The sequence below is a fragment of the Neofelis nebulosa genome, chromosome 5 (genome assembly GCF_028018385.1).
Source record: "Neofelis nebulosa isolate mNeoNeb1 chromosome 5, mNeoNeb1.pri, whole genome shotgun sequence".
NCBI classification, from domain to species: Eukaryota; Metazoa; Chordata; class Mammalia; order Carnivora; family Felidae; genus Neofelis; species Neofelis nebulosa.
Window position 1 is genome coordinate 80,341,000 of NC_080786.1, and position 24,349 is coordinate 80,365,348.

The 24,349-nt window shown below is 40.4% G+C and overlaps 1 protein-coding gene across 1 annotated transcript in view; it reads left to right on the plus strand.

Annotated features, from left to right (window-relative positions):
• The first annotated feature begins 944 nt into the window (after nt 1-944).
• TPRG1 (tumor protein p63 regulated 1) overlaps nt 945-24,349 on the plus strand; it is a 217,121-nt gene continuing 193,716 nt past the window's right edge. Inside the window, exon 1 of the mRNA XM_058730818.1 lies at nt 945-1,116. Within this exon, the coding sequence (XP_058586801.1) occupies nt 1,105-1,116 (12 nt within the window). The 5' untranslated portion in view covers nt 945-1,104. The remainder of the gene's footprint in view (nt 1,117-24,349) is intronic.

The window sequence follows — 24,349 nt, forward strand, 5'->3', positions numbered from 1 at the left end:
CTCCAGGGTCACATGGTGTGTGGAGCAAGCGAAGGCAGGGCTGCTCTTGTGCTGACAAAGTGGATTTTGGCTCCAAAATGGCACCCCTTGGGGAGTAGGAGGGGTTGTGGGTGGGAAGAGGGGGGGCAGGCAAGGCAGTGGCGTGAGAGTGGGCAATAGGGAGACTCAGTCTTGCTTTTTTCACCCCTGTAGCCTTCCAGGAAGCCACTTGCTCCTGGAGGTGGAGGCACACCCCCAAATCTGTGGCGCAGAAATGGAGGGAAAGGTTTCTGCGCGTTTTTGTTGTTTATTCGGCAGGATGGATGAGTTTTCTAGCTCTCCACACTCTGGGCCTCACAGCCCAATAAAGCGAGATAGTAAACGGGGTTTGACTTAATGTTCCTCAGTAGCTCAATGGCTCAAAATGGAAAGGAAGTGGGCTTTTAGCCACTGTCTGGGAAAATAAGGCTTCTGCCTTTTCCTTCCTGCTAAAATCTCTCTTCACCGTATGCTCACATGCTGAATTTTCAAGCCCTGTTCTCCAGAGCCCCACACTCCTAGAGGAGGCTCAGCTGTTCCAAATAAGGCCTCTACCAGAAGGCCAAAGATGGACACCAATCTTTGGTCCCGTTAGGTTTGTGGTGCCCAAGTACCGTCCTTTTGCCTTGGCCTGGCCAGAGGGAAAGGGCTTGGCTACTTTTGCTTTCAAAAGTCAGGAACCGGGGCACCTGGGTGGCTCAGTCGTTTAAGCATCCGACTGTGGCTCAGGTCATGATCTCACAGTTCATGAGTTTGAGCCCCGCATGGGGATCTGTGCTGACAGCTCAGAGCCTGGAGCCTGCTTCAGATTCTGTGTCTCCCTCTCTCTCTGCCCTTCCTCCGCTCACGCTCTGTCTCTCTCTGTCTCTCAAAAATAAATAAAAGTTAAAAAAAATTAAAAAAAAAAAAAAGTCAGGAACAGAGGCCTAAAATGGAAACAGCTGAGAAGAAAGGAGCCAAATCAAAAACAAGATCCAGCTGAAGGAGTTCAGGCCCGATAAGCAGGCTGACCACAGGCTTGAAAAAGAGGTCAGGCCCCAGGAGCTGAGCTGGAGCAGTAAGGAGTGTGTCTGCCAGAGGAAGGCGATGGCCTGTGAGGTAGGTGAGCTGTGCTCCATTTCCACCACCCCCCCCCCCGCCCCCCACGTTCGGCTTTGGCTTCAGTGAGCAGGGTGAGGCCTTGTCGCCTTCCCTCATTCTCTGCTGACCACCAAATTTCTAGGTTTCATTGAAACGGGGAGAGGAAGGGTACGCGTGAGCAGCTAGAGGCGAGGAATCTTTGGGGAAAATGTAGCACATCCAATCTCCAGCTCCTATCTCACCTCCTCCAAGAACCCCTGCCAAGTCACTCCCCATGGGTCTTGGCTCTACCTCTCTCCCCCACTCTATTGCACTTCATATTTTGTTTCTGGTATGTGTCTCAAATTGTCACGTAATAAATTACTTGGTAACGGTAGTGCCTGATCTTTGTGCCGTGGATCTCCGCTTGCAGAGTTCATTGCTTTTGCAAATCTTAATTCATCTGTGCTCTATAATGACCTTGAGAAATAGCTGAATAGTTACTGATGGACTGCTTTATGTAGGGACAACCTGGTACAGGTTGAGTCCACCAGGTAAGGGGTTCAATATAAGCTTTATCTCGGGCTGACTGCATGAGCTAGGACAGCTTGCTTGACCAGCTTAGGCAGCGGTTGGTGCTACCAGGAGAGATCTGGACCCCCCTCCCTTGTTACTGGAGTCACTGGTGTTTCCACCAAGGGCTACATTTTTGGTAAAAGAAAATCCTGCCCTGGCACATGCAACAAAAAAAAAAAAAAAAAAAAAAAAAAAAAGATTATTTTGGAGGCATCGTATTTTTACCAACATACTGTTTGGAACCCTGAGCAAATGCCATGGTTTTCTAGCATCAAAACAAGTTTATTCCAAAGTTTCTTTTGGAAATTTGAAAGCAGCGAACTCTGCCAGGGTTCACATCATAGCTTTCCTTGGCGACTGTGCCCTTGGGTCATTACTGCTCCTCTAGGCACATCCCTGCACCCCTGAGCTGCTTTGATTCCTTTCCCTTCTGCACACTATCCCTTCCAGCCCTTTGCATTGCCTCTTTGAAGCTTGCCTGTCCACGCCAGCAAACTCTCTCATGTTATTAGTCTTTTTATAGGGTTTTTCCCTACCCTCTGCTGGAAATGGAACCTGGTCTCCCCAGTGGGCAAAATTTACCTGGAAATTCTCTTATCTGGACTGCCAAGACATTTTTCTTAAATCTTATCCTGAAGTAGAGAAATGTGACCTTTTCCTATATCCCACGTTGCTGCTTCCAAATCCTTCCTTCATCCTTTTTCCTCCAATTCCCTATTTCTCTTTAAAAAAAAAACAAAACAAAAATGAAACAAACAAACAAAAAACTCCAAAAAGAACAAAACAAAAAAACCATGGCATTTGGCTATACCATTCAAATCCTTCATGCTCCACGACCAGCCCCCATGGTCAACCATGGATCTCTTAATCTCTCTCCACATTCATTGAAGACTGAGGCACACAACTTGTTGTTCTCTTTCCTTTCCTAGGTCTGGCCATTGTTCTGTCGTTCTGAGTGATCAATATCCAGAAGGCTGTCAGAGATTCCTTTACTTTCAGAAACTTCAAAATTTCATCCCTCTGACCACAGACCTCTAGTGGTGCCATCTCTTAACCCCTTCATCTCTTCTCTGTTGTCTTTGGGCTTCCTTGTGCTGTCCATGCCTGCTTCCCCCCACTAACAGTCCTTCTCTGTTTTCCTGTTCATCTCATCATCCTGTCCAGCCTGGATGGGCATTCTATTCTTGGTATCTTAAGTCCCTCTCTTTGGATACTGCACATCCTGAATCAGCTCCTCTCTCTGTTTCCTTTGCTCGTGCACTTAGACCAGTGAGCCAGCTGGGGGAAATCATGCCACTGCATGAATTGATACCACTATAGATTCATGGTTCTAACCTCTATCTGGCCCTCAGTGACACCTGCATAGTCTTTTCTGTATCCAGAGTTTGGTGCTTTTCCTACTTTTTACAACAGACATTTCAGACTTTTCTAGGGACTCCATGGCTCTACCCTGTTTCTCTATCACTTTCAGCAAGGCCATATTTGCTACATCAAAATGTTGTCGAGGTCATCAGATGAGAATCACAGCTGGGACCTTTCCTTATCTTGGCTACACCTGCCTCCGTGGAATAGGTGCTGCTTCCCCTTTCTGGTCAATTTCCCCGTGAGTTTTGGAGCTCATCACCTACCCCTTCCTCCTCCAGATCTTTGATCTAGCTGTTCTGTCCTGTTCCTTGTATCTTTAACTTCTCTTCATTACTTGCTTTTCCCCTTCAGCATAGAAAATTACCCATTTTTTCCTACCTAAACAACCCACACTTATTAGAAACTACATTCTACTGACATCTCCGTTAGCCAGCATTCTCTGCTTCCTACACCTACTAATCATTTAGTGTATACTTAGCTATTACTGACTCTGCTTCTCCATCACCCACTCTTTCCTCAACCAGCCACAGCCTGGCTGCTGCCTCCACTACTCTGCATATGACCTTAAAGTGGGTAAACCGACAGATCTATTTGAGGCCCATTTTTCTTGACCGCTCTACAATATTTGGTGCTTTGTGTATTTCCTGTCTCTTGAAGTTTCTCTTTCGCTGGCCTCTCGGACAGCACTTTCTCCCACTTTTCCGATTTTACTATTTATTTTCTGTTTCCTTTTCAAGGGAATGCTAATACAAATAGCAAATATTTTGAGTATTCACTGTTTGCCATGCTGCATGGCCAGATGTTTACATCTATCCTTTCACTTGATTGATACCAGCCTAGAAGGTCAGTGCTGTTATAATTCACACTTTGCAGAGGAGGGGGCATGAATAGAGGTGTCTAACTGACTTATTTGAATCCTGCTACAGCTAGTGAGCAACTGAGTTGGGATTTGAACCAGGCATTCTGGCTCCAGGGCAGGGACATAACCACCATGGACACTGCTGTCTGTGATTCCTATAGACTTTGTGTCTGGGGTGTCAGCTTCAATCTTTCTCCTTTCTCATCCTACAGACTCTGTGTAAATGAGATCGTTACCTGCTTCTCTGTTCAGTTAACTCCTAATTCTGTAATTCAAGTCAAGAAATAAGGAATCCAGCTGGAATTGTTGTTAAAAAACATTTCCTCTGAACTTTATCTGTTTATCTGTGAAATGAGAATAATAATAGCACCTGCCTCACAGATGTATGTAAAAAGCTGATCTACCTTCATGGCCATCTGACCAGTCTCCTGCATCTCCACTTGAATGTCCCACAGGTATCTGACAATGAACTCAACCCTGACCCAAATATTTCAATGTTTGTGACTGCCTCCTTTTATCTGCCCAATTGTCCTAAAGGTAATCTTTTCCTTCTTCTCTTCGCCCTGCATATAACCTATCTCCAAGTTGGATTCTGTTGATTCTAACGCTTAAATTGACTTCTTTGCCCAAAAACAGGCCCTTAAGCCACTCTGATTCCAAACATTGCAGTGTTTTCCTACCTGGGATCCTTGACCATACTTTTTATGGCCCTGAAATAGTATTAAAGAGAAAAAAAAAATCAGATAATGTCTACTCTGCTTTGCCTAAAATTCTTTGATGGCTTCCTAATGTGTTGTTTTTGTGTGTTGAATACTCTCCTTGCTTTCCTGCTTTGTCTTATTTTTGACACTCTAACTTTTTACTTCTTGCCCCAGTAGCAGGGAACTATTGGCAATCATTCAAATTGCGGGGTCTCTTAAGCTCATTGTATTTATAAATGCTGCTTTTCCTACCCATCTCCTCTTGCTTTAACATCACTTTGTGTTTAAAGACTCAGTTCCAGTGTCTTCTCTTGCAGAAATGTTTTATCCTAATGCTCCCGGAGTACATTGTGTGCTTTCTCAGAGTTTCTGCTGTACTTGGTGCATACTTTTGTCAGTCAATTAACATTCTACATCATGTTTTTTTTTTTATTTTTTATTTTTATATTTTTAAATAAATATCTTATTAAGTTGGCTAATATACTACATCATGGTTTTTTTTAATTTAATTTTTTTTAATGTTTTATTTTTAAGAAAGAGAGACAGAGTGTGAGTGGGCAAGGGGTGGAGAGAGAGGGAGACACAGAATCCGAAGCAGGCTCCATGCTCCTAGCTGTCAGCCCAGAGCCCGACATGGGGCTCGAACTCATGAACTGAGAGATCATGACCTGAGCCGAAGTGGGATGCCCAATCAACTGAGCCACCCAGGCGCCCCATACATCATGTTTTCTTAAACTTCACTTTGTTCCCAGATACCCCGCAGCTAGGGTTGGCCAACTATGGCCTGTGGATGAAATTCGGCCTCTTACCTGATTTTATAAAATAAAAAAAGAAGAAAATTTTCTTGGAACACAGGCATAATCATTCATGTAAGCATTCTCTGTGGCTGCTATTGTACTATAAGAGAACTGAACAGTTGTGACAGAGTCTATGTGACCTACAAGGCCAAAATATTTATTTTCCGACCTCTTGCAAAAAATGTTTGCAGACCTCTGATCTTACATCAATTAGTGTGCATCACTACAGCCAGATTCTTAGAGATGCCAATGCCCGGAGGGAGGAAGGAGATCAAGATCTTGCAGAGAGTGAATGGCAAAGGAGAGGGTGCTTGGATGAGTCAGGTACACATCATAAGGGGTCATGTCCCTACCCAGCCCCAATGAGAACGTTGTAATGATCTATGCCCATACACATGTCCTTATGAAACACCTCGTAAGAGTGTCGTAAGTCAGGGACTGTATGTTTTTCATCTGTGTCTCCCATGCTTAGTATGGTAACAAGCTATTAGAAGTTTTGTCTTTTCTTTTCTTTCTTTTTTTTTTTTTTTTAAAGGGCAAGCTTAAGCAGAAAGATTTTTTTTTTCCAAGAAATCAGCACTTTATTTGAAATTGGAAGCCATCAAGTGGCCCAAAGTAAGAGCTAGGTAGAAGAGATTGCTTTTGGGGAATAGTAAAAAGAAAGAATTTTTGAAGGACACTGGGATATACTCATGGAATCCAAAGGAGAGGCGAACACCCAGTCTTAGGAAGGCAAAGCAATGGAGCAGATATAGGACTGCATCCAGTCTGTCTCCTGTCTCTGCTATTTTTCACTGTGCCAGCTTCATTTTCCCTTTTACTATGGACTTCCTCCAGCTGACAAGAATCATGGTCCTTCACAGCACCCGAAGACTTCATCTTAGTTTTCAACCATTGACCAGACTTCATCCCAATTTTCTCTTAGCCCCAAATCCTAAAATATTAAGTCCAATGACCATCACTTGTGGTCCGGAAGTAGGGATTAGGTGACAAAAAAATGGAAGTTTTTGTGACCCATATTGGTAGACTGGAGAAAGGGGAAGATCCAACAAAAAGTTGTAATGTTCTAAAAAGAAGGGGTGTTGGACACATAAAGCAATAGGTGCCTCCTATATTAGCACCTGGTAGTTTCCCCTTTAGTAGCACTTGGTAGATGTTCCCCCATAGCAGCAAGTAAGAGGCCCTTAACCAATATATGTCAGCTCAATAAATGAATGAAGTGAATACAGGATTTCACCTCGGTGAGTCTCTTTTTTTTTCTTCTGTAAGATGAGGATAACACTTATTTTACAGGCCGGTGTGGAGAATAAAGTACTTATGCACTGCTTGGCAGATAATAGACACTCAGTAAGTGCTATCTAGGATTCCAATCTGTCATTGGGTTGGGATTGGGAGGGGGATATAGGAAGAATGTAACATAGTCAGTCACCTTTTAAGATTTCATCGGCATGATGGTCTGATAAAATCTCTATCAGAATCTATGTCCCATCTTGTCTCGAAATCCTACTTAAGTCAACATAAATAAAGCCCAGGGCTCTCCCTTGGCTGAGGCTCAGTTGCCACGTTCCCTCAGGGAGCTCTAGGGTATCACAGAACAAGCTCTTATTTGCACCTATAAGAGACTATATTCATATGTTCAGAAGACTAACAGAAACTCCAGATTAAGGACCTTTGACCTACTGGATCAAGGTTTATTCTTTCACGAGCAAAGCTTCTGCATACCTGTTCACAAAACTCGCTCACACAACTTACACCCAAACTGTCGATCCTTGTGCTTTCTTGGATGTGCTGTCTCTCTTGGGTCACATTTGCTCTTTATATTAAATGCTTTCTTTCTGGGCACCTGGGTGGCCCAGTTGATTAAGCATCCAACTCCTGATTTTGGCTCAGGTTATGATTTTTTAAAGTTCATGGGATTGAACCAGAGCCTGGGTGGCTCTGTGCTGACAGCACAGAAACTGCTTGGGATTCTCTCTCTTCTCCCCTCTCTCTAAATATAAACATTGAAAATGTGCTTTTCTCTGTCTTGTTACCTTATAGCTCTTTATCCTTCAGTGTCTGCTCTGGCTCTATAACTTTCCTGACCCATGCCCATCCACCCCCAGAAGTCCTTAAACAGCTTTTCTGAGTTCTGGTACATAACATTTATGCTCAAGCTAGGTATCCTGGGGCTCTCACCTTGTACCTCAATTTCCCTTACCAAACTGTACCAAAATTCTAAACCCACGTTAGGCAATGAGAACAAAGATTTCTGATGAATGAAAATTTCTCTCCACTCATAAAAGGCTTTATAGAAACCATTGATAGCTGAAAGTTCTCAAAAACTCTCCCGTGGTGGTGTTATGAAAACCATCTCACTCTTTATTATACTTCCTATGTCCTAGATGATTAAAGTTTTGGGAGATGAAACTTCTCTTTTACTGAGAATAGTTTCTTAAATCTTTCTGTTAAGGAGGCCTTTTTCAATGGCATCTCTTAGTGCTAGAAGACACTTTAGAGGTTGTCCATTACAATAGTTCTTAAGATTTTCTCTCTGAATTTTCTCTAAGTGTCCCCAAGGGGTGATCTAATCTACACTTACATTTATGATTTCTTTGTGACTTCTAGAAGAATACCTATTTTTTCCATCTGCCAAATTAGACATATCCAACTCTTAGTAGTTCTTTTTTTACCTACTGAAGGAACATTTTGCCCTTCTTGGAACTTAAACCATGAAATCCTCTGGTATCCATTAGAGACTGTGCTGTATCCTCTCCTCCATAAGGAAGCTTGTGTCAGTATGTGGGATCTGGTTTGTGTCACCTTTGTTTTCTCTTTTCCAGCACCATCAGCCTTAAAACCTTTAACTGTTGCTTACATGTTAAGATTTTGAGTCCACTTAGCTTTTCTCAGGATAGATTCTGATCTATCAATTTTCTTTTTAAAACACTTAATTTTAACCAGCTGACTCTCTTGGAAGCCTATAGAAAAGAGGATGTCTAAAATATCCTTTAGGTATAATAAATAGTAAACATACAGTGACTTGGAATTTTCTTTGGATATAGAGACCTTCTAAGTTGGAAACATTTGTTGAGGGTACAAAGTTTAGCCTGAGGAAAAATCAGGATGCCAATTTTCACAACTGTTCTAGTCTTGTCTCGAAAGCAGTGTGAGATTACCATCATGGTACCATGAATGAAAACCAATGGTTAGCCTGGCCTTATGCTTGTGCTTTGGATATGTCAAGTTTATTTCCCCCTCAAAACCTTTGCAAGTGTTTTTTCCCTTTGCCTGGGATACTTCCTGCAGTTTCTTTTCCTCATATTTTTACTCACCAGCTCCTCGTGTTTCATGTCTTTGAGAAACTCTTGACTCTTTTACCCACTACCCTAGTCCCCATCTAATTCAGGTCACCTATCATTAGTTTCCAACCTGCCTTTAACTTCTCCTTATGGCAAACATCACAATTTTAAATATGTTTATTCGTATTATTAAGCACCTGTCTTCTCCATTAGACTGTAAACTCCAGAAAGATTGCAATCCTGTCTGCCTTTTTCTTTTTTTTTTTTTTAACTGTAAAATTCTCTGTGCCTGGCCGAGAAGCTGGTTTATGTTGGGAATTCACATGACATTTGTTGAATGGATGAAAGATTCTTACTGTTTTCTTCTTTCCTTACATTTGTATATAAACTTGTTCTTTTAATGGTTTTTCATATTCCTGTCATTTTAGGTAAGGAAGGGTGATACTGTCCCAATTTCCATCTGATGACACAGAGGGCCAGAAAAAGGAACTAACACAAACTCACTTAGCTGGTGGCCTGTGGGCCTGTGATCAGAGCTGGGACTACATGTTGACTCGTAGTCCAGTACTCTTCACAGTAGCAATTTTTAGGAATAAAATGAAGTGTTTCTTTTAGAAATAGTTTAAAGGGCGTATGGGTGGCTGTGTTGGTTACGCGTCTGACTTCAGCTCAGGTCGTGATCTTGCAGTTTGTTGGTGTGAGCCCAGCATCGGGCTCTGCACTGACGGCTCAGAGCCTGAAGCCTGCTTCAGATTCTGTGTCTCCCTCTCTCTGCCCATCCCCAGCTCACACTCTGTCCCTCTGTGTCTTGCTCAGAAGTAAATAATAAAATGTAGAAAATTTAAATGCACATAGTATTTTTTCCTCAAGATTAAAAAAAAAAAATCATATTATCTTCTTCTTGGAAACATCTAGGTAAAATGAAATCCTCTGACTTTTTTTTCTGTAGACTTAATTTTTTAGAACAGTTTTAGGTTTATGGCAAAACTGAGCAACAGGTACAGAAATTTTCCCTATGCCCCCTGCAATCACATGACTTTTATGGCTTGGTTTCCTCATGTGACCTGTGGAAAAGAATGTGAAGGAAAGCTCTCACTGACTTCATCCCACTTCTTTGGGGTTCATAGAACTTCAGACCTACTGTGTGTAATATATACCAATTAAAAGTGGGGAAACAATTTCTCCACCTGAACACAATTTCTTATGAGTGGAATTGATCAAAGTGAAATTTTTTTTGTCAAACCAGTGGCTTATATAATTGAAAATTCTCTCAAACATACCTTTTGCTTCATAGTTTGTCTATCCTAAATTACCCTATTTTTTCTGTTGATTTACTTTATTAGTCATTACCTTTGCAATAACATGTAGACTTGAAAACATTGCAACATCATTGGTTTTTAGAAGTTTCATACATTAGCCTGTTCCCCCCCACTGATTCATGCTGTTCTTCTTTCCTGATTTCAAATTGGAAGTTCTGTTCTGCACTCAGAAAATACTACAATCCCAGTGCAGTCCTACATCACAAACTTGCTGTGAGTGAAAAATTACATATATCCCTACCAATATTTTACTGAATGAACACATAATTTTTAAAATGTGTTAATTTGGGGCACCTGTGTGGCTCAGTTGGTTGGGCGTCCGAGTCTTGATTTCGGCTCAGGTTGTGATCTCACAGTTCTTGGGATGGAGTCCTGCCTTGGAATCTGCACTGACAGTGGGGAGCCATCTTGGGATTCTCTCTCCTCCTCTCTCTGCCCCTCTCCCACTTGCGTGTGTGCTATCTCTCTCTCTCTCTCAAAATAAATACACTTAAAAAATTCTCTAATTATATAGACTATCTCTGACTTCTCCCTCAGGTTATGCAATTCCTGCATGTGGCATCATTTCTTTTCATTTCTCTATGGAATCAGCCAGGCTTTGATTCATCAGGGAAGTGACATTTCTTAGAACATAGTACTCTTCTCTCACTTCTTTGGCAAAAGCATTTTATAGAATCCTAAGGTCTTATTGGTGGCAGGAGATTTTATAGGACTTTTAGACCCCACTTCCTTTGAATTATCTCTGGGATATGACCTCCCGAACCATTTATATTCTGCCTGCAAATTCTGTGTGATGGGAAAGTTAGCACTTCACTTCTATGTGCACCGAGGGGTAAACGAAGTTGGTTGACTACCCAACTAAAGGTGGTCTTTCTAACTCCCAGCAGGTTGCTGGCTTGTGAAATACAGGGCTTCCTTTATGTCAGAATAGTAGCTTCCCCGAATTTGGAACCTCTGGAAAGTGTGCTCTACAGTTGAATCCAACATGTGATTGTTTAGACATTCTAGTAGCAAGGCAGGCTGACTTCCTTTGGGGCTGGAGACAGGTTCATGTTGACAGCAGCTCTCAGAAAAGGTAGGTCTCTGACTAGCTGCTTGCTAGAAAGAGAATGTTTTAAGGGAGCTTAGGTTTCTAAATGTCTCCTTCAAAAGTACCTGATTGCCACTGGGAAGATGAAAAGAGGAGAATACGGAATATGTGCATTAATTACTCTTTTCACTGATTTTTTTTTTCTTAACGTTTGGCAGCACACTTTTCAAAAGTTTTATTTTTTAGAATCTGTTTTTCTTTTTTTGCCTCAGAACAGCTGTCCAGAAGGCTGATAGACCGACAACTTTTCTTAGTATGATTTTATGCACATTCTTTTACACTCGTTGGCTCACACATTATTCCTTGCATTCAAAAAATCTTTGTTCCCACATTCTGTAGAACAACATAATTTCATAACCTAATAACATAATTTTAATAATGTCAAATCAGGTCTTTCCATCTTCCTGTAAAGGAAACTGCAATAAAGGTGGCACCTTTAAAATTTCATATCCAAGTGAGGTGGAATAATATTTTAAGATATCAATCTTTTTTTTTTTTTTTTTCAACTAGTGTTTCCATCTCCCCTCCCTCTCCCTGCACCCCTGTACTTAACTCTGAACTTGATTGCCTCAGGGGAGGCAGTGAAAGGGCTGAACTCAGAAATAGCCTGCTTGTCTTTCTGACATTTGTCACGGAAAAGCCTAAGCCCTCGGGGGAACTTTGAGAGTTTTGTGGAGAAGGTGAAAGGTTGGTATTTAAGGGTATAGACAAAGTATTTTGGCCAGGAGCAAGCAGAGGGAGAGAGCAGAGTATTCATCTGGGTACTGTGTACACAATGAGGGAGAAGAGGGAGGGGGGGGGAGACAGAGATGAGACAGACCTCATGACTCAGAGGGCTCTGTGGTCCAGAGAGAAAAAAAGAGAGGGAGGGAGGCAAACCATAAGAGACTGTTAAAAACTGAGAATAAACTGAGGGTTGATGGGGGGGTGGGAGGGAGGGGAAAGCAGGTGATGGGCATTGAGGAGGGCACCTGTTGGGATGAGCACAGGGTGTTGTATGGAAACCAATTTGGCAATAAATTTCATATTAAAAAAAGAAAGAAAGATCTTGCCCCCTACTTCCCAACAGCCCTGATGGAAAAGTAACTAGATAGATCCTAAACAGGAAATGGCTGCCTCCTGCGTGGAACAGAATGTGAAAATTAATACGCAGCAGCCTTGTAAGAAAAGTTCCCTTTCCCCAAGAGGGACAGGAAAACAACGGGGAGTTACCAGGCATAATGGGCCATGCAGCGTGAGACCATGGATGCAGCCATGTGTGGCCCTGTGACTATGAATCCATTGCCCTGGCACTCCCACCTTGCTGCTGCAGAGAGCGTGCTAACAATGGCATGAGTTTGGGAGAAACGGGGAAGGGGGTTAAGTCTCAGGAAGAACTGATAAGCTTGTCAATACAGCAGAGTAGAAACTCAGGATAGAAATATTACATTGAGTTATAGGTTTATAGTACACCTTAGTGGGTGGAATGAGGAACAGTTGCTAAAAAATCAAGAATTATTTTTCTCGGGGCACGTGGGTCGCTCAGTTGGTTGAGCGTCTGGGCTTCAGCTCAGGTCATGATCTTGAGGTCTGTGAGTTCAAGCACCGCGTCGGGCTCTGTGCTGATGGCTCAGAGCCTGGAGCCTTGCTCTGATTCTGTGTCTCCCTTTCTCTCTGCCTCTCCCCCCCTCATGCTCTGTCTCTCTCTGTCAAAAATAAATACAAAATTCTTTTTTTAATTTTTTAAACGTTTATTTTTCTCACCTTAAAAAATTAAGGTAACATTAGCATACAGTAAAATTCATCCCTTTAGTACACGGTTCTGTGAGCTTTGGCAAACATCCCATCTTGTAACGACAGAGAATGGTTCTCTCACTGCCCCAGACGTGCTAGGGCTCCTCTGTTGTCACTTCCTCTCCCCTGGCAACCAGGGATCTGTTTTCCCTCTAGTTCTGGCTTTGCAGGATTGTCCTACAAATGAAATCATCCACTATGGAGGCCCTCTTTCACTTTGAACAATGCATTTGAGATTCATCCATGCTGTGGCATGTATCAGTAGTTGGCCCTTTTTATTATTGAGTAGTATTTTGATGTATGTAAGTACCCTAGTTTCCAGTTTGGGGTGATTGCAAATAAAGCTGCTAGAAGCATTTACATGTTTCTGTGTGAACACAGATTTTCGCTTTAGTTGGGTAGATACCTAGGAGTACGTTTGCTGAGTTGCATGGTTTATGTTTAACTTTATAAGATACCTCAAAATTGATTTCCAAAGTGGCTGTAACAATTTGCATTCTCATAAGCAATGTAGGAGTTTTACTGTGTCTACTTTGTATTGTCAGATTCTTTTTAAAAAATTTTTATTCTAATCATGTAATGGCATTACATTGTGGTTTTAATTTGCACGGCCTATTTGCCATTTTTTATTTTTGGTAATTTATCCATTCAAGTGTTTTGGCCACTTTAAAATTTTTATTTAATTGTTGAATTTTGAGAGTTCTTTATATATTCTGGCTAGCAGTCCATAATCAAATCATTAGTGATATGATTTCACCTAGTCTGTGACTTCTATGCTTTTATCAGGTGTTTCAAAGAGCAAAAGTTCTTACACTTGATAAAGTCCGATGTATCAACTTTTCTTATGCGGCTTATGCTTTATCTAAGAACTCTTCACGTGTTTTGAAGTTACAAAGGTTATCTACCCCACCTCCCATTTTCTTCTAGAAGTTTAATTGTTTTTACATTTAGTTCTATGATTCATTTTTGAGTTATACTTGACATAAGGTACAAGGTGTGGGTCTAGGTTCTTTTTTTGATTTGTGTTTCTTTGTTGTTGTTTTTTGCAAATGGACCTATAGTCGTTCCAACCATTTACTGAAAAGATTTCCCTTTGTTGAATTGCCTTTGCACCTTCATTGAACTCCATTGACTACATGTGAGTCTGATCTTGGCTTCTAGTTTGTTGCACTGATCTATACCTCTAACAACCTTTTGCTAACACCAAACTGTTTTGAGTATTACAGGTTTATAGTAAATCTGGAACTTAGGTAGCATAACCCCTCCAACTTGACTTTTCCTTTCAAAATTGTTTTCAGCTTTTCTAGTTTTATTACCTTTCTTTTTTTATGTTTATTTTTTTTGAGAGAGAGAGCATGTGCAAGTGAGTGGTGGAGGAACAGAGAGGAGAGAGAGAGAGAGAGAGAGAGAGAGAGAGAGAGAGAGAGAGAGAGAGAGAGAGAAATCACAAGCAGGCTCCATGCTGTCAGCACAGAGCCAGATGCAGGGCTCGATCCCACAAACCATGAGATCATGACCTGAGCTAAAATCAAGAGTCAGAAGCTTAACCAACTGAGTAACCCAGGCGTCCCATATCACCTTTCTTTGTAAATTTGAGAATCAGCTTGTCAGTTGCTTAAAAAAAAAAAAATACTGGGATTTCAACTCAAATTGCATTGATTCTATAGATCAGTTTAGAGAAAAAAATAACATTTTAACTTTCAGATAACTTGAAAATTTTAGACATAAGTATTTAATGTTATTTGCTGCTATCATAAATACTATTTTGAATTTCAATTTCTTTTTTAAAAATAATTTTCTTTAATGTTTGTTCTTGAGAGACAGAGTGCACATACGTGAGCAGGGGAGGGGCAGAGAGAGAGGAAGACAGAGGAACGGAAGTGTGCTCCGTGCACTGACAGCAAACAGCCTGAGGTGGGGCTTGAACCCAGGAACCATGAGATCATGACCTGAGCCAATTTCAAACGCTTAACTAAGCCACCCAGCTGTCCCTCAATTTCTTTTCTTTTTTAAAATGTTTATTTTGAAAGAGAGAGCGATAAGAGTGTGAGTGGGGGAGGGGGAGGGGCAGAGAGAGAGAGAGAGAGAGAGAGAGAGAGAGAGAGAGAGAGAATGAATCCCAAGCAAGCTCTGCTCTGTCAGCCCAGATACTGATGGGGGCTCAATCTCACAAACCACTAGATCATGACCTGAGCCCAAATCAAAAGTCCGATGCTTAATTGATTGAGCCACCTAGGCATCCCTGAATTTCAATTTCTAATTATTCATTGTTGCTGTAGAGAAATATTACTGACCTTATATTTCCTGTGCACTTGCTAAACTCACATATGAGTTCTAATAACTTGTTTGAGTACCTTTTTGAGATTCTTTCTTTAGGCAATCATGTTACCTATAAATAGAGACTCATTTCTTCCTTTCCATTCTGTATGCCTCTTTTTCCCCCTTGTTGCATTGGATTGTACTTCTGGTACAAAATTGAGTAGAAGTGGGCAGAACAGACATTCTTGTCTTGATTCTGGTCTTGGGGAGAAAACATTTAGTCTACCATTAAGTATAATGTTAACATTTTAAGCTTTTCTGGGGGGGTGCTATTTATTTTTTTAGAGAGAGAGAACAAGGAGGAGGAGGAGAGAGAGAGAGAGAGAGAGAGAGAGAGAGAGAGAGAGAGAGAGAGAGAGATTGATTTCGAAGCAGGCTCTGCACTGACGGCAGAGAGCCTGATGTGGGGCTTGAACTCATAAACCGTGAGATCATGACCTGAGCTGAAGTCAGTCACTTAACCAACTGAGCCACCCAGGTGCCCCATGGTGTTAGCATTTTAATTCTTTGTGAGTGCCCTTTATCATGTTGTGGAAGTTCTATTTTATTCCTACTTTACTGATAAGTTTGTTTGCTTGTTTAATCAGGAATGAATGTCAAATTTTGTCAAAAAATGTCTCTGTAGCTATTGAGAGACTGTATTGTTTTTTGTTTTTATTCTGTTGATATGATGAATTACATTGACTGATATTTGAATATTAAACCAGCCTTGAATTCTTGTGCTTAACTCTACCATGATATAACATCCTTTTCATATGCTCTTAGATTCTATTTGAAAATACTTTATAGAAATTTTTACATCTATGTTCATGAGAGATATTAGTATATAATTTTAGTCCTTCATTTTTTTTTTTCTTTTCTCTCTGGTTTCAGCATCAGAGTACTGTTGATCTCATAAAATTAGACGATTCTCCCTCCTACTATATTCTCTGGAAGAATTTGTGTGTAATTGGTATTATTTCTTTCTTCACAAATATTTTTCATGATGAAAAATATCCAGATATCTCGATTTGTTAATTTTTTTCCCTTACCTGACAGCAGCTAAAATACCAAAAACCCTTTATTACATGAGGAAAATTATCTATCAGAATAATTTTACTGTGACATATTTTGAGAGCTAACTAGTGAATACACCTCCACTGGCACCAACTCTAGGGCAAGTTTTGTTGATTTCTGAGAGCAGGAAATCTGCTTGTTGTGCACAGACTTTGTACCAGACACCCCTGTGCTGTGTGTTCAGATTATTATGTTTCTCAGAATTAAGCGGTAAATACTTGCATTTCTCCAACTTCTTTATTTTTTATTTCTAAAAAAATTTTTTAACCTTTCTTTTTGAGGGACAGAGTGTGAGCAGGGGAGGAGCAGAGAGAGAGAGGGAGAGAGAGAGAGAGGGAGCAACAGAATCCAAAGCAAGCTCCAGACCCTGAGCTGTCAGCACAGAGACCGACATGGGGCTCGAACCCACAAACTGTGAGATCATGACCTGAGCCGAAGTCAGACACTCAACCAACTGAGCCACTCAGGCGCCCCACATTTCTCCAACTTCTTAGATGAGAAAATAGTACCATATGAAATCTGGTAATTTTCTTCTTATGTGAATGCGTCCAAATGATAGCATTACACTCTGTTTTTAAAAAAGCTTCTAGTGTTCTTTTCTGATTTTAAAAATAATTCATGGTTGTTATAGAAAACTTAAATAAAATGTATGGATTATTTTTATTTTTTATAGAGCTTTCCAGTCTTATTTCTATATGCAGCAAAATAGTATTTGGAGATTAAATGAGATGTTTTTATATCCCTATGTTTTTAAGAGCCCTTTCCCAACCATCTAGGCAATAAAGATAACTTTTCTTGAAAGAAAAAGACAATACTTTGAGAAAGTTAAGTGTATGTGTTTTAATTCCAAATCTCTTCTTTAAATAGCTGGAACTAAAGTCTGGAGGATTTAGACCACTGAATTTATTCCATGAATGACACACAGAATAAGAGCTCTCCCACACCACCCAGCTTCCTCCAAATAAGAGTTTGATGAGGAAGAAGAGGACTAGTGGTGCCAATGGGAGATTCAGACTTGGCTTCTGTCATGGGGAGGGAGCCCGGCATCCTACTTTTCACTTTGTAGAAGGCTTAATTGCTGGTATTTGGTCCATCTGGTACTTGGGTGATAGAAACTCTAGCTAGACAAGGGTACGTGAGAGTCCAATAAATTTTTGACTGAATTCCTCAGTTATAACCTTGAGAGGGTACAAGACTCATAGAAAATTCTCAACTACAATAGAATTGTTGAGCTAAACCACAGCTGTGGCTAGGGGGAGATGTAAGGAGGAATCTATTCCTACCTAAGTTCTGTTTGTACATAAAGTAGGAATTTCTGTTTTTGCAGAAGTAAAGAGAAGAGACCACTCATCTTTGCTTCATATAAGCCACTCTTAGACTTGATTTCAGGGCACACATAGGATGCCTATATTTAGTTTAGGAGTTGAGCGTGAAACTGAGGGGGAATAAAAGCCATTTCTATGTAGTAAAACTGCTATTTTGATCGTTGATAATCCTTGAATCATTTCTCAAATAGATTGGATCTTGAGAGGAAAGAGAAGTGTTATAGATTGCTTTTCACTGCAAACTCCAACATATTGACACATGGGTTGGGACTCTTGCGAAATAGTCCCAAGGGTTAATATTTGGAGACTGAGCCCCAGGAGAAATTGAGCCTTACACAGTAGCTAGGGCAATAGATGTAGGCTTTTATACTTTGGTAAGCCAAATTCTCTCATTTCTTGGACTTCAGTGATTGGCATGTTTTAATCAGAGAGCTGGATTTCCACTGATACGGATCTCTACAGCTCACCTTGGCCTATATTTCCCCAATGCAACTGTGCTTCATTACACAAGCTTTAAAATATTAATGGTTAACCATTGGTTCCTTGCACTATGTACTTACTACTCCACCAGGATTGTAAGCCTGGGCTTTAAAACTACAAAAGCTAAGTGCCACAAAGTTACAGCAGGTGAGGCACAGTCTCTAAATTATATTAGGTTTTGGCAGTTAGCATTAGATAAAACTGCCTAAATGCTATTACTCTTTATTTTGTTTGGAATTGCATTCAATTGTAGGGCCAAGGAGGGGACAATAGAGTTATTTTTTAATATAAATTTATTGTTAAATTTCGCTTACATACAACACACCCAATGCTCATCCCAACAGGTGCCCTCCTCAATCCCCATCACCTACTTTCCCCTCTCCCCCATCCCCCATCAACCCTCAGTTTGCTCTCTGTATTTGAGAGTCTCTTATGGTTTGCCTCCCTCCCTCCCTCTCTGCCTGTAACTTTTTCCCCCTTCCCTTCCCCCATGGTCCTCTATTAAGTTTCTCAAGATCACATATGAGTGAAAACATATGGTATCTTTCTATGACTGACTTATTTCAGTTAGCATAATATCTTCCAGTTCCATCCACATTGCTGCAAATGGCCAGATTTCATTCTTTCTCATTGCCAAGTAGTATTCCATTGTGTATATATATATAATGTCCTTCAACTGATGAATGGATAAAAATACAGTTTTAACTCTTACCATCTTTCTCTTCATCTGAGAGCATTCCTCAGGCTCATTACCTATTTTAATCTACTAAAAATGAAAACAATTCTTTATAACTCTTGTGCAATATCAATGTGGTTTTGACTTTCATTTCCCTCTCACACTCACTAGAGCAGCTCTTATAAAATACGTATACACAAAGAAATACAAAATAACAAGATTAGGCAAGAATGTCGAAACTTTGTGCACTGTTGGTAGGAGTGGACAATGGGGCAGCCGTATGAGAAATGGTATGACAGCTCCTCAAAAAATTAAAAAAATAGAATTAATATATGTTCTAGCAGTTCTACTTCTGGGTATATACCCCAAAGAAGTGAAAGAGGGTCTCAAATAGATACTGAAGGGTCTCAAATAGATATGAGTACACCCATGTTTATAGCAGCATTATTCACAATAGCCAAAGGGTACAAGCAACCCAAGTGTCCACTGGCAGGTGAATGAATAAGCAATATACACACAATGGAATATTATTCAGCCTTTAAAAAGAAGGAAATTCTGATACACGCTGCAAGGTGCATGAACCTTGAGGACACTATGCTAAGTGAACTAAGCCAGTCCTGAAAAGACAAATAATGTATGAATCCATTTATATGCGCTCTCTAGAGGAGTCAAATTCATATAGACAGTAGGTAGAATGGTGGTTGCCAGGGGCTGGGGGGGGGAGGCGGAAGGGGGAGTTGTTGTTTAATGAGTATAGCATTTCAGTTTTGCAAGGTGAAAAGAGCTTTGGAAATTAGATGTACCACAGTGTGAACATACTTAAAACTACTGAACTGTACACTTAAAATTAGTTAGGATGGTAAATTTTATGTCATACATATTTTAACACAACTTAAAAATAATAAAAAACACTAAAAATATTCTTCTCAAAGACAAGTCAGACTTGGCTGTATCCCCTTTGCCTGTCATATCCGTTTGCTTGTCCTCTGAGATATCAAACTTCCCCTTAAGGAAAACTCTCTCTCTCCAGTTTGAACTGTCTTGATTCCTTTACCTGAGGCAAAGTTGAATACAAATACTTCATTGGAAGGTACAGTCGCAGTCAGGAAAGGTGAGGGAAAAGACAGCAAGGAGGAAAAAGGGTAAACAAATACAAGGAGGTAGTTACTGAGCTGGCCCCTTCTTCATAAAAATCACCAGTGGTGGTTCGTTCATGTGGGTCATCTCTGGAAGGAGGTCAGAAGAAGAATTTATTTGCCAGCTCCTTACCACCATCTGTCACTCACTAGTCAAGTTCCTTCTTATAGAGTGACACCCTTGTGCTTTTAGGTTGTACAACCTGGCACTTTTAAAGGGCTAGTACCTGGGGAAGCCAAGCTCCATGCCCTGTGGGTTAGAACTGTATCCAAGTTCAGAAGTGGTAGAAGGAACCAGCGCCTTTGTGGGTCAGGTGGGGTCCCAGTCCCGTGGCCCGGCTGCTGGAGATACTCTGGTTCTGGCCACAGCAAGCACAATGGAGGCCATGCTAGCAGATGAGGAGACGCTGGGGATGGCTTCAGTATCAGAGCCCCATGAGCAAATGGCCAAGTTGCTGTGTGGGACACGGTTGAGAACCTACTAGACCTAAGAGGGCATATGAAGGGTGGCTAACACAGTAGACCTACTAAAAGAAAATATAGTAAGTCCGTAAGAGATGGTGTCCAGCCTTCTAAACATAGATCCGGTAGAGCAGCATGTTGAAAATGTGACTATCCAATGCTGGGAGATATGGAAAGACCAGATTTGGTTGAAAATAAATGCAACTGGAAAACTCAGAACTCATGACTTGATGACTCTCGTGATGAAAGAGTCCCTATATTAGTAATGGTGTGTAACGCTAGCTGCCGTTACAAACCCACACATATCAGTATTTGCCAGAGGCAGTGGCAATAGCCACTGCCCTAAGAATGCCTGCTTAGAGCAGGGTGTGGAGGCTATGTTCCTCTTATCCAGCACTGGAGTACTAGGAACATGGGTTCAAAATAAAGCTGGATATTGTTAAGTTTCAGAGGCTGGAGAGAAGAAAGAAAACAAACAAACTCAACAATGACCTGATGACTTGGGCGCCTGCCATTGAATATTTCTAAACTTTGGGGGTGGGGGAAAAAAGCAAGGAATTCACTCTCTGAAGAAAAAAAAAAGCTGAGAATATGTATAAGTGAATTCTCCTCACCTTCAATTAGGATAAATATCCTTATTCTTAATAAGATATCTTATTTTCACTATTTTTACGTTTCAAGATGTAGACACTGGGCAAAGATTGGTAAGGCTAAAAGGTGTAGATATTATTTTTTCTCTCTATTCCCTTTTACTCAGATACCCTGGCTATCTGCTTGGATCTTGGCAACAGCTATGTGTGTCTTAATGTTGCAGACCTTGGGAGAGATCTAGGTGTGCCATTTTGACTGGGATCTTGCTTCTAGGAGTTGGGGATTTGCTCCTGTTTTTGTATATTTCGAGTGGGTGGAATAGGCATTGTGCTAACATTTATAAATGTTAACTCTCTGGTGTTTATAACTAGTGGGACTAGTTATAAGAAAGGCTTAGTTGGATTAATTGATTTTGGAAGGCCCTTTGAGGACCTATCCCTGTTCTATTAGTAAAGAGCTCAGGCTGGAGGTGATGTAGGAAGTCACGTTCTGCTCAGGGTTCTGAATCAGCTGATTCTCTGGCTGAAATGAAAAGGAAATAGGAAAGATTTTGTTTCTTGGCACAAAATTTACAATAGGAAAGGATGTTAATTTGGGGGCCTCAGTTTCTCCCTAAGAATGTGATAATGTGATGAAGTTCTTATTGATCAAATCTGGGACCTTTTAATATTTTTGAGTTTTGTTGTTGGTTTTCTGTTTGTTTGTTTTTAGTAATCTTTACTTTGACAATTGATCTCATTGTCTCTTTCTATATTGGATGATGTGAGCGGGAATAATTCAGAATAACAAGAGGATATTTGGTCTAGAGTATAGTATGAATTACTCTTCTTACCTATTTGAGTATTTTATAGACAAAAGCTAAATTGCTTGGTCCCAGGGGGATACACAAAGAAAGACACGGGATAGTTGACTGGGGGAAACCATCTCATGAAAGTTGGAATTAACCCAAGAATCTGTTGGTCTCTTCCCTCAAGGAGAACAGCCAATCTGCCCTCAGGTGGCACGTAATAAAGATTATAAAATGATTAAAAATCTTGCCCACATTACAAATACGACAGTAAACAATACCCAAATTGATTTACCTAGCGTATTTGTGATTTAGCCAGGATAATGGTAGCAATTCTTCCAAAAAAAGAAAAATAAGATCTAGGGAGTAAGGATTTTCCAGAAGTCCTGTATCTACTTTTAATGCTCTGTAAACTATTTGTCATTGACATTCCTAAACAAAATTATCGAATGGAAGATAGACTGGGAACTGAGACTTTAAGATAGGATTGGAATTGACATGAACACACTGGGCAGATACTCAGATATAAAATTCTGTATGTTGTGTCTACTTTTAACTTAACATGCATTTATAGAATACAGTATTTAGAATATATATTCAGGAGTTCTACTACACATAGGACATTGAACAAAGTATTGAGAAATATACTGAGACAGAGACCAGTCCTTATCTTCTAGAGTTCACCATCTAGTTAAAGACATAAGACAAAGATGTTATGATAAAAAGTCACATATGTGCAGTGCTTTAAGAAAGGCCTAAAGAATTATAACTATTATGATTATGAAGTATGAACGCTTCTAAGTTGAGGTGACCAGAGCAAGTTTTATTAAAAGTTAATCCTTCTGAAACTTTTTTTTCAGTTTATTTATTTATTTTGAGAGAGAAAGTGAAAAAGCACAGATGGAGGGGGGGAAGAGAGAGAGAATCCCAAGCAAAGCTGTTAGCGTGGAGCCCTACCTCATGAACTGTGAGATCATGACCTGAGCCAAAGTTGGATGCTTAACCGACTGAGCCACCCAGGTGCCCCAGAAGAAAGAGTTTTATTTAAAAAGACATTTTTTTAAAAAAATATTTATTTAGTTTTGAGAGAGAGGGGGCCAATAGGGGAGGGACAGAGAAAGAGGGAACAGAGGATCTGAAGCAGGCTCTGTGCTGACAGCGGAGAGCCATAAGGCAGGGCTTGAACTCATGAACCATGAGATCACGACCTGAGGCAAATCAGATGCCTAACTGACTGAGCCACTCAGGCACCGCTCCTCTGAAATTTTGTATTCCCATCTACATGAGCTTCAGCTATGGTCACCAACTGCCAGCATTGTTTGGTCTCCCTTATAATTACTCCAAAATTTATTTAGCTGTTTCTTTCCTGATTCATGCATATGTCCATTCATTCAGTCAACAAACATGATTTTGAAGATCTAGATGGCTTTAGATGATGGAGACACAGACAGTACTACTATGACCACGACAACTCCATTTGTGTGTCAAAGAGCTTATAGTTCATTGAGCAATTCTGAACATTCTTCCCTCCAAAATAATCATAATAATAGTTGATGCTTATTCAACACAGAATATAAGAAGAGCTGTGAGAAAGGGAAGAACAGTGCACTTTGCATTCACATAATATGGACACCCAACCAGACTTGGGAGGCCAGGAAAGTCTTCCAAAGAAAAATCATATCTAGGTTTACACCTGAGAGATAAATGAGGGTTAGTTGGCTAACTTGGCCTAGAGAAGCAAGAGGGCTAAGAGAGCTCAAGAAATTTTGTGTACATTAGAACAGAAAAGGCAAACCTGGTCAACCTTGTCGGTGTAGGTTGAATGATTTCAGCGTTTTGAAAAATCTGAATTTTTCTCCATGATCAGATACCCCCATCAGAGCCCAAGTCTGGTTGGGATGTTTATAGTTTCAAATGATTGTGGGCAGAATGGGAAAACACATGAGTTGTGAAGCATTTTATTCTGTAATCAAAAAAGAGAATACTTGTAGAAATGCTAAAAGTAAATTATTAGACTGTATAGTACTGTATGAACAAAAGTATTTTATCCCAGAGTGAGGTAGGTGAGAGAAAAGACACAGCTCTATAAATTTCTATTTTCCTAGAAAATGAAACCATGGAACTTCAACTATGAGTAGATTCTGTCAGTTAGGTAGAGAACCCTGAGAATCTATGGTTCTTAGTGCCTGGAAAATCTCTTTAAATAGGAGAGAGAATCTAATTTAGATATCAGTCTTGGTGGCAAAGATAACGCTCTGAGTTTACCAAATAATTCTCTCTTCCTGGATTCACTAAGAGACTACATTACTCAGCGTCTTTGAGGTTAGATTAGGACTGAGTTTTATTGGACTGAGTTTTGGCCAATGGGATGTGAACAGAAGAGATGTAAACCTCTTCTAAGCTTGACCATTAAAAATAGCTCTTATATTTTATTTCTCTTTGTCTTCTAATGACAAATCTGGAAGATTATACTTATTATTGTAGCTAAAAACTAGAATCAACTTGAATCATTGAGTGATGGCTTAGAAAAACCACCAAGGACAGCCAACTTACATCAGACTGTAACATGAGCAAGAGGTAAATATCTGTTGTGTTAAGCCATTGATATGTCAGGGGATAGCTGCTGTTGAAACAGAGCCTTATCTATTCTGATGAATGCACTCCTCTGCCTAGGGCTCT